Here is an 11422-nt window from a genome sequence, read left to right as displayed (position 1 = left end):
GGCCTGCATTGTTTAGTGAGAGACAGGTAATCATTTGCCAACTGAGTACAAGATAGAAATCCTCTATTATGTTACTTCATCATTGATGTAGTCAGAAAGCAAATACTATTTTTTGTTTGCAATTTGTGATTATTTAGTTTCTACCCCAACAACTCTATGCTGCTCTTATTTTCCTTCACTCATGCCCTTTTATCTGCTGTTTTGTCATCTGTCTGTTTCAGCTAAGTGCCAAGTTTAGTATAATTGTCACCAAAGACCTGCTGGATTCTAGTTTAGGTAGTACATTCACTATACTCTTGCCTGTTTTTGTAGGACACAAATCAAAACAGAAGAGCAGTTGCCCTACTTGATCTTCCGCACTACCTTTCAGAGGATTCCTCCAACATAATCAGAATATGTGATGTAAAACACTGTATTTACACATTTCTTTCAAGTTGAAATGCAACTGGTAACATTGTTCATGTTCATTAGAGGTATTAAGATTACCCAAAGCCATTCTAAAATGTACCGAAATGCTGTCAAAGTTCTTCTTTGTCTGTTTCTTATTCTTATAATGCTCCTGTTTCTGTTTCTGTTTCTGTTTCTTCTTCTTCTTCTTCTTTTTCTTCTTCTTCTTCTTCTTCTTCTTCTTCTTCTTCTTCTTCTTCTTCTTCTTCTTCTTCTTCTTCTTCTTCTTCTTCTTCTTCTTCTTCTTCTTCTTCTTCTTCTTCTTCTTCTTCTTCTTCTTCTTCTGTGGCTTTTTCTTCTTCTGCTCCTTTGGCTTCTTCTGCTTCTTCTTTTCCTTCTCAGCCCAATCGCCTAAGCCCTGGACTCTCACCAACACAATTAACGTTAGCTGGTAAGTTTACTTATTAAAATGGCAGTGAAGTTTTAAACTTGGAGATGTTACTTAAGATGTTTATTATTTAAATGTCTTCAGGTTCGTGGAGAAACCCTTGTGATAGTTGGACTATTGATTGGACATGAAGGCCCTCTGCATGATGCATTCCCTTTGAAAGTCTTTAATGTGGCTGTGGTAGTAGAGGAGATCATGCTACTTGACCTCAGAGATGTTCCTACAGGCTTTACCATGTTAATGGGTGCAATCTACTGCCTTAATCTTGAGTACCCACGCAAGATGGAGTACTCCTTCGAGTTCCTTCAGAGGGTCATCATTAGTATTAAACTGGCTCAGAAATAAACTGCTTAGATATTGCCTGTAAACAAATTAATGCACATCTCAAACCCCTTACTAGTAGGCAGCAGTTATTTGGGACTCATGCATTCTTCTTCAAACAAACATTGTTCATGTTCATTGTTTTCATCAGTATAGTTTTTACAAAGCAGGTCAAGTACAGACAAAGCAAGTCAAGTATGGATGAAAAGGTGAAAAACCTCACACAGCTTTAGTTCAAATGTGCAAAACATTTTTGAGGCCTCAGATTTCACTGTCCTTCTTTCCCTAGCACACAACATATGTGGGGCCTGTTTTCAAATGTGTTTCAAATAAATGAAATATTTTTTAACAAATGCAAGAATTAAGTGAGAAGTTATGTCATGTTCCATCTAAATTGAAACACATTTGGATTTTAAATTGTCTTAACTTGAAATAGGGAGTATTTGTTGTGGTAACTTGAAACTGTAAGTTACAATATTACAGAAATGTATATTTGTTAGACTAGCGAAGGAAAGTTTCCTTTTATTGATAATGCAAAACTATTTTTTGTTTAAGCTTACAATATTAAGTTGAAATGAGTCATTAAACAGTGAATCAATTTTTACAACTTGAAAAACAATGTTGAGGCAACTACAATATCAAGTTGAGTTAATTTGCATTTTTAAGGCAGCAGATGAACTTGCATTTACAAGTCCAACCAGTGCTCCAAGTTAGTCCTTAAATTAATATTTCAACTGCTAAACAGATCATTATGTTTAACTGATGGGCTTGTTTAGACCTCTGTTCATGGCCTTATATTATATTTTGTCTTGTGATTAATTTATTAGATGATTAAGTTGTACCTAAATATTGTCTGTTTCTCAGATTCAAGTGCCTTCAAGCTTGTCATTGAAATACAAAAAACCTGAAATACACAAAAAGTCAAAGCATATGTGCAGCCAATAGTGAACATGTCTGTGCTATAGCCTATAAACACTATTTAAGTTCCTTGTGTGCCAATTCACAGCTAGATTTTGTACAGGATTAGAAATCAAACAAAGACAACACATTTTGCAAGTTATATTTAGCCTGCATAAAGAATGGGCAAGCGAGTGCAGCTCATATGTCATCCCATATCTGTGAATGCCATTGTGATGCTCCAAAAATGCGGAAACAAGTCATGCTTTGTATCTTGACATCTCTGGCCAATCCAAAAGCTAAACTAAATGAATGCAGTTGAGTAAGGGAGTGAGTCACTTGTTACTTCCTGTCACAACAAAAGAGACAAACAGTAGGATGCAGACATTTATGAATACACCTGTAACATATTCTACATACCACCACCCTTTTCTTTTTCTTTTTCTTTTTTTGTTGTTACTTATAGACCAGAGGTTTTCAAAGTTGGAAGTGGAAGTAAATGGAAGTGAAACAAATTTTACGTTAATTATTAGTTATTATTACATTAGTTATCTAAAGGAGATCACATAGAACAGTCTAAATGTGTGTGATTTGGATAAAGATATAGTTCAGAGATACAGTAGTTTTGGGGAATTTCACTGTTTTTCCCACTTTCCCATAGTCAGAAACTAATAAATGCCTTCAGACAGAGCTTTTACGTATTTGGTGTAGTCTGAAGTAATTCAAACAGTAAAATTAGACTATCTTGGCTGAATTGTTGAGTGCCTATATGATCAAATAACATAATCACAATCCCATAGGCATCCAGGAATGGAGTAAAACTAAACCAGTAAATTAAGGTGCAGTGAGGGGGTGCGTTTTTCCAAGCTCTGTCTTGTGGGAGGCCCAAAGTCTCAGACTTTGAAAACACCTGTTATAGCCTAATGGCTGTCTTTATCACCACCATTAACATTTCTTTGTTTGATATTAAGTCAAAATAAATCTAAGATCATGCCAAACTATAATTAAAATAGGGTTTTCATTGAGAATTTAGCATTTTTAAAGCAAGTTTAATTATTTGGTACAAAGTTTTTTATGGTTACACCACTTAGACATTTTTGCTATAATCCTCTAATATATTTTATCAAAATGGTTTAAAAATAGAAACTGTATGCTGGGTACAAATTTGAACCCTTTTAAATTTGACTAAACCACAAAAAAAACCCGTCATTGACCCATTATCATATATTAATGTATTTAATTATCTATGTTATTCTATTAACTAATAATGTTATTCACATTGTTTTTTTGTTCATTAATTCCTTTACATTGTCTTTCATGATTGTAGTTGTGCTTTGGCAACACATGTCAAATGTCATGCCAACACAGCCTGTTGAATTTAGTGAGTGTGTGACAGGCAGAGAGAAAGTGTGAGGGAAGGAGAGAGAGAGAGAGAGAGAGAGAGAGAGAGAGAGAGAGAGAGAGAGAGAGAGAGAGAGAGAGAGAGAGAGAGAGAGAGAGAGAGAGAGAGAGAGAGAGAGAGATGAGAGAGAGAGAGAGAGAGATGAGAGAGAGAGAGAGAGGGAGAGAGGGAGAGAGGAGGAGGAGGAGGAGGAGGAGGAGGAGGAGGAGGGGGGGCAGCTCAGTCAGAACAGAAGTGACCGCTAGCTTCATGTCAACCATACAGACATTACTGAACTAGCAGGAGCGGAAACCTTTCAGAGGGGAAGAAGGAGAGAGGGAGAGACAGAGGGAGAGAGAGAGCGAGAGGGGGGCTGCTGCTGGAAGGGATACTGGACTTTTTTATTTTTATTTTTATTTTTATCACGTTTATCACCGACTAAAGGTTTACATCGATTGGGGCTTTTCTTTTCCCCCTCCTTCTTCTTCTTCTTCTTTATCTATTTTAAGGAGCTCGGGGGAACATATCAGCTGTAGGAAGGTTAGCTAGCCACCGCCATCTCTTCTCCGTCGCAGCGGCCGCCGTGTCTTCCGCACCATGGGCAACGCTGCCACCGCCAAGAAGGGCAACGAGCTGGAGAGCGGTGAGTCCTACCTGTTATTGGGCTTCAGTGTTGTTTTATGGTGTATTTTAGTCGTTTTGACGCTCAGCCGAGCATCCACAGAGTCGCTAGCTAGCCTGTTGTAACACTGAAACTGTCCTAAGTGGCAGCTAAAGCAAGGGAAGGGCCGTCGCCATCCTCCACACACATCTATCCCACCCAAAAAACACTTGTTTGTCGATATATTACCACAGGGGTATGTTTGTGCGATTTTTTTATTTTCTTATGCACTGGGGAATTATGTAAATGCTTAGCTGAGTTGGCTAGCAGCAAGAAGACCCCGTGGATGTTGTGGTTATCTTGGCTGCAAAAGGGGGTTGGGGAAGGGGCAACATAACAGCCTATTTTAGCCTATTTACAGAGCTGAGAAAGCGATGCTTATCGATAAATCGCCCGTATTGATCATTTGACTCGTTTAAAAAGGCTGGTTGCATGCCATCTGGATCACACGAAGGGTCGAGCTTGATGGCCAGCTAGCCTGCTAACTTTAGCTATGAGGGGAGGGGAGGGGAGGAGGGGGATTAGCCCTCACAAGGCCCCTGTCATTTCATTGCCTCTTGATGGTAGTAGCTGTTCAGGCCTGCACATACACATACACTACACATACAGTTAGTCGTGGCGTGTAGTCCTATTTCAACTGAAATGCGAGGTTAATGGTTAAAAATCTTCCAGGCATGCAGCCCCCCCCCTCCTTATCATCTTTCCTGTGAACAAACAGTCAGGATGTGGTGCTCATGTTTGGCTGCAGCTAGCTACTCCACAGAGAAACTTTGCAGTGATGATCTTAAATCTGCTACGATAAACCACAAACCCATGAGTAATTGTTATAAATAGCCAATAAATTTTACTTGAAGGCAGTGTGGAACTGTTTCTGCCCCAGGCTTTGCTGCCACATTTTATTCTCGGCTACATAAACAAAGCTTTCCTTTCTGTACAGCACTGTGACCAAATATGGTGAAGAAATGACAAATGCCCTCTTTCCATTCATAAAACTGGGACCTACTACTTTCTTCCCTGCATATGCACACACATACACAAACATGCTAGTATTGTGTCACCTATATTTATTTTCAGGCCTTTTCTAATCTTGCTGTGGTAAAGGCCCATCAAGGCTCACTTCTCACACACAGCTTGTCATTGACTGGAGCAGCTTGTCATCAGACCTTCGTCAGAGGATAAGGGGTATTACGAGCTTTGAAAGGTTTGACGTAACTTGCCCTAGACCAGTGTTGCTGTGCTCGTATACTCTGATGTGTCCAGCTGGTCATCAGTGAACATCCCATGTGATAAATCATAAATGTTTCCCTATGCCTGGTTGTAAACATGAAGGCTGTAACTGTTTGGTTTTTGTTGCAGAATTGATTGCACTTGATGGCCTAAAATCAGTCAAAATCAGTGTATGCACCGAAATCCAAAACTACTGTCATGCACTTTTTTCTCTTAAAATCATGCAGAGAACCCTCCATGTTCTGTTGTGCACTTTAGTTTGTTTAAAGTAGCGTCATTTTATGATGTAGTGAATACGTTCTTCTGAGATTTATTGACCTGTTGAGAGAGACCAGGCAGACATACTGAACACTGCCAACCAGAGACACTCACAGAGACAGATGATCAGATCAGCAATAGTTCCCATACTGCCAAGCATTTCTTTTGAGTGTAACTATGATCCCTAGATCTTGGGCCGTGGCTAACTGTTAAACCTGTTTAAGCTGACACTGTGCCCTGAGCTGCAGATTTGTCTGGAGTGTAGCTGCTCTGACAAGATAACCAGGTTACCTACAGTGCTGTATGTACACTAGAGTAGCTGTGTTTACTGTATATAGCTGCCATTAGCTGGAACACTTGGACCAGCACCAGCACAGTCACACTTGCACAGGGAGATTAAACAGTTGCCATCATGATGCCTATTTTATTTCACTGTGCCCATGTATTATGTTTCACACTCTAGTGTAACTGGACATAGCTCAACCATGTTATGCTTGTCTGGATTTTGACATTGCTGTCAGGAAGTGTTGGCTGACTGAGCTGGCTTAGGACCATTTAACTTTTCTTAAAGGTACAAAATGTTGGATAGGACAAGTCCACTTGATATTTTTCAGCTGTTAAACATTCTGTGAGTGAGATGGGGAATATTTAGTCAACGTTAAAGTAATGTTCATGAGAAGCAACTGGTGATTATTTTCATTATCAAACAATAAGCAATTTACAATTAGACGGTAAAATGTCAGAAAATAATAACACATGCAGATCACAGGCCAAGGTGACATCTTCATGTTTCTTATTTGGTTCAACCAAAAGTTCTAAAATGAAAGATATTCAGTTTAAAATCAGAAAAGCAGCAGATCCTCACAATTTAGAAGCTATGAAAAGGAAATCCTATGTTTTATTGTAATAAGATTTAAACTGTTAATTGTTTTGGGTTTTTTTTGTCGATTGACTCATCAGTTAATTCACTAATTATTCCAGCTCAATTTTGTTCAACGCATTTATAGTGAGGGCAGCAATGATTGTGTTCATTACTTATTGATCTGAAGATTACGTTCTTGATTACTAGATTATCTATAAAATGTCAGAATACAATGAGAGATGTCTAGAACCATTTCTGAAAGTGTATGGTGATGTTTTCTTTTGTCCAGAGCCCAAAGATCCTTAGTTTGCCATCACATAAGACAAAAAAAGCATCAAATCCTTACAAGTTGAGAAGCTGAACCCTGGAAATCTTTGGCTTTTGCTTGCAAAAGTTACCTGCCGCCGTCATGATTATTAACATATTTGACAATTAATTTTCTGACAATTGGAGCAATAATTAATCAGATTGCTTCAGCTCTGTTCATCATGATTTCAAACATATTTTGTTGGGAAAGGTTTTAAAATGTAATCTTTGGTATTAAGACAGCTGTATGCGCTTGTAGATAACAGCAGGTTTTGAATGTATTTTTCCATCTAGTGCGGAGAGTTATCATTTCTATCTGACCTCATATGCTCCACTGAATTTCTACTACATGGTATTTTGGTACACCTGTTCTTCCAATAACTCAGTAGACAGTCAGTCTCCGTTTAAATTCCTCAAGTGAAGGTCGACTCTGTTTTCATTCCTGTTGCTTTATTCACTACATATGTTTCATGTTTGTTGATGTGTTATACTTGTTGTTATGTACATGAACTCTATATTTCTCTCTGTCTTCTCTTCCGTATCATCCCATCCATGTGGGTGATTGTTCCTGCAAAACCTTGGTGATCAATAGAGACTTTTGGTATGCTTATTCCTCCAAAAGATGACCAGAATGGCGATTGGCATTGGTCTCACTGTGAAAACTTGCTAGATGTGCTTGCTTTTTTTTTTGGTGTGTGCTTTGATAATAAGTCAGTGTTTTTATTATCCACATTCTCTCAATCTGGATATCTGCTGTCTGATGTGTTTCCCATACATTGGTTTGTCTTTGCATACCATTTTTTATGCTGTGTTTGTTAACCTTCCCTAATAACTATCAAGTGATGAACAAGATGCCCAGATGAACCTGCCCCATAATTTCTGAGTGTTGTGTCCCTCCTTTCCTTTTGAGTAAGGCTTAATAACAGAAAAGAAAACTAGACTGAGTGTCTTGGCATGCATCACTAGTCTGCCTGTCCTGGATGTTGTTGTGTTGTGTTTGAGTTGTATCTTCTTATCTTTAGAAAAAAATACGTTATATTTTTTACATCCCATTTAATTTATATCCAGATGAGAGTTGACTTTGCCCCTATTCTTCATTTATTTACAATTTAAGTTACACTTTCCCTTGTTTTTTTTCCTCTGGTAATATAGCATTTAGTATTTTTGCCTAAAAACCCAAATGTGTGTTTTTTGAAAATAATCCAAATTGTGTTGCCAAAGAAGTGTATGCTAACTATTTGTCTGCACTCTTCTTTTTTTTTTTTAGTGAAAGAGTTTCTAGCCAAAGCCAAAGAAGATTTCTTACGGAAATGGGAATGCCCACCACAGGTCAGATAGAAGACAAGATTGGTAGCACTTTATTTTACAAGTCTCTTGAGTTTGACCGATACTTTTTAGGACATTTTAGGACAAACAGTGGTCAAGTCAAATAAATTCACCTAGCACAAAATCACAACAAAAGTTATCTCATGACACTTAAGTGTTTCTGATAGGTTGATTGCTTTGGGGTGGCACATTTCCACACATTTCTCCATTTATTGTTTAGAAGTGGCTGAGATTGACACTAAAATGAGAATAGCTGGTCCACCTGAAGTAAGCCTGGTTCGGTTAGGCTAATCCATCGTTGCTAACTTCAGAGCTAACCTCCCCTTGGTCTGCAACCATGACCCACAGAAGCTCAAGACCTGCAACTAGACGATCCACAGAAACCTGTGAGACAAGAAAGTTAAAAAAAAAATGGGGAAGAAGCCAAGTTAGTAACACGCATTAATGGGGCATGAAAGCATACAGAGAGAGATAGAGGGGCTCAGTGCATCATGGGAAGTCCCGCGCAAACCTGAGCCAGGCCTTAACTATAAGCTTTATCAAAGAGGAAACTTAAGTTTATCATTAAATGTAGAGATTCTGGACCGAAACTGGAAGATGGCCCCACAGGAAAGGAGCCTGATAGTTGAGTGGTGTTAGTTGGTATTTAACTGTTGTAATTTGGTACAAATTATATGAAAAAACTGAAAAAAGTGTGAAGTTGGTTTATCTGATAATTGCCCACTTGTTTGCTTATTTGCAAATGTTCTTTACAAATTAAGCTATTGACAATTCTCAAAGTGAAAGAAAATATTCAGTTTTAGTATGTGTCAAACTACACATCAGCATATTAGATTGTTTCTTAAAAAATGTATAATAAGCACATTTCTCCTCTACAACCAGATTACATAACCCTTTCAAAGAAATATCCTTAGTATTAACAGAACTTTACACAAAAGCTATTTGAGGAAGTTGCTGGATCAATGTCCTTAATAGGAAAGAAAGAGATCTGTGTAATGAAGTGCAACACAATTGTATATATTTGCTCCCTTGTTATAAGTAATACATTGTTTGAAACACAAAACTATACACTGAAAAGAATGTTTTTCAGTCTGTTAAAGAATAGTTAAGAATCTAATTTATGAACTACAATTCAGCCAACTTTTTTCTTTTTACCATTTCCTTGTCATTTGTACCAAATTGCACCAGAATGGTAAACCATCCTGGAAATGAACCATCATACACACAATTGCAGAGAAAATGCACAGGAAATTAGTATGAAGTTAAGAGACTTATAAGATAAAGCGCAACCAAAAGCTTAAAGATGAAAAGTTCAACAAGTTAACGTTTTCGGTAACTGCATACATTGTGAGCTAACATGCTGTTATTTTTACAGAGCACAACGTGCCTAGATGACTTTGACAGATTAAAGACTCTGGGTACCGGCTCATTTGGAAGAGTCATGCTGGTGAAACACAAAGGAACAGAGCAATACTTTGCCATGAAAATACTGGACAAGCAGAAGGTCAGTGGACATGTTTTGTTTTTTTGTTTTTAAAAAAAAAATGCGGCAGGATGTACTATATCAGGCCTGAACAATATAGTTAATATGTAAGCGACATAAAAGTTTGCAGCCACTTTATATATCTAACAAATGCTTATCGCTCTAAAAACTTGTTTGTGTTGCGTTACAGGGTTAAATATCTTAGCAGCCAACTTCCTTTCAGCGTCTGCTATCTCTGTAGCTAGTGCAAGTGAGATTTACCCGACAAGGTCTTCTTATCTCTCTTTTTTTTTATCTGTCAGGTGGTTAAACTCAAGCAAATAGAACACACATTAAATGAGAAGAGGATATTGCAGGCCGTGAGCTTCCCCTTTCTCGTCAAACTTGAGTATGCGTTTAAGGTATGATATTTTCTTTTAATTTAGTAATTGGAATTCCCTTATTAAGTTAGGAAGAAGTTATTAGAGTCTTTTTACTGTCATTTTTTTAGGACAACTCCAATTTGTACATGGTGATGGAGTATGTTCCCGGAGGAGAGATGTTTTCACACCTAAGACGAATCGGAAGGTTCAGGTATTAAACTGTATTAAACCTGTCATCAGCTGGTCACAGATCAAAAACAGTGTTTTATAATTAAATCAACCCATAGTTTATTCATTTCTGTTTTGATATGTCTTATTTTACACATCGATTAGTGTTGAAGAGTGGTTACAATGGTAACACATTTCCTCTTCCTCCCCAGTGAACCACATGCAAGGTTTTATGCCGCCCAGATAGTGCTGACATTTGAGTACCTCCATTCACTAGATCTCATATACAGAGATCTGAAACCTGAGAACCTTCTCATTGACCACCACGGCTACATTCAGGTGAGCAAGACGCAAACAATAAATACTTAATGCCGTGCGTTTTACATGTTCACACTTTGCCAACGTGTAGTGTTTGATTCTTAGGTGACAGACTTTGGATTTGCAAAGCGGGTAAAAGGCAGGACCTGGACGTTGTGTGGGACACCGGAGTACCTGGCGCCAGAAATCATTCTCAGCAAAGTACGGAGCTCTGAATAAGTGGATTGGTTGCTATAAATATACAAATGTGATAATGTCCATGATATGCTGAAATGTCCAAAAAAAGTTTACCCTAACAGTTTTCTTTTTGTATTGTACTGGAAGCACATTGTAGTTTGGTTGTGTCATTTTCTTCCTCCACTTGATAACTGGTTAAACATTGACAATTTTGACCCTTTCCAGTGCAGCTACAGGGAAGTTTTGGCAACAATATTATGTTAAGGTACTAATAACATCCAACAGTAAGAGTCAGGTTTCTTTACAGACTTCACTACAGCCACAGCTAAACATAAAGGTAGAAAGTCTTTCTACAAGTGACAAGAATACTAATACTAATTTTGTCACCGTTATCAGTCACAGTAGACTATACCTGTAACACAGCAAATAGACATGATGCGTTTTTGTGTAGGGGCTATAAATTTAACTTTTTATCAACTGGAAACTCATGCTATGCTATGGCAGGTTTGTGCTGTTGTAATGCAAAGAGCACGACTGCTTGCTGAAACAAACTCTTTCACTTCATGTTGGAGGTATTTGGAAATTCCTCTCAACTAAAATTGAAGGAGGGAGTTATACATGAGAAGCAAATTGAAGTAATAAGTATAAATATCTTGGTCAAAGTCAAGAATGACTTTTGAGTTTTATAAGTAGTAGCATCATTTTACATTTTTTAGTCTTCTCATTCATTCTTTTGTCTAACTTGACTCTTTAAGGGTTATAACAAAGCTGTGGATTGGTGGGCCCTCGGAGTCCTCATCTATGAAATGGCAGCTGGCTACCCTCCATTCTTTGCAGATC

The 11422-nt window shown here is 37.9% G+C and overlaps 1 protein-coding gene across 1 annotated transcript in view; it reads left to right on the top strand.

Annotated features, from left to right (window-relative positions):
• The first annotated feature begins 3771 nt into the window (after nt 1-3771).
• Nucleotides 3772-11422, top strand: part of prkacbb (protein kinase, cAMP-dependent, catalytic, beta b) — a 14113-nt gene continuing 6462 nt past the window's right edge. The window contains exons 1-8 of the mRNA XM_062428639.1: nt 3772-4077; nt 8016-8077; nt 9450-9578; nt 9860-9958; nt 10048-10130; nt 10300-10426; nt 10511-10606; nt 11338-11422. The exon at nt 11338-11422 is cut by the window's right edge and continues 38 nt beyond it. Of these exons, the coding sequence (XP_062284623.1) occupies nt 4032-4077; nt 8016-8077; nt 9450-9578; nt 9860-9958; nt 10048-10130; nt 10300-10426; nt 10511-10606; nt 11338-11422 (727 nt within the window). The 5' untranslated portion in view covers nt 3772-4031. The remainder of the gene's footprint in view (nt 4078-8015; nt 8078-9449; nt 9579-9859; nt 9959-10047; nt 10131-10299; nt 10427-10510; nt 10607-11337) is intronic.

This window comes from Scomber scombrus, chromosome 11 (assembly GCF_963691925.1).
Source record: "Scomber scombrus chromosome 11, fScoSco1.1, whole genome shotgun sequence".
NCBI classification, from domain to species: domain Eukaryota; kingdom Metazoa; phylum Chordata; class Actinopteri; order Scombriformes; family Scombridae; genus Scomber; species Scomber scombrus.
The sequence above is the reverse complement of the archived record's forward strand: the minus strand, read 5'-3'. Positions and strand labels throughout refer to the sequence as shown.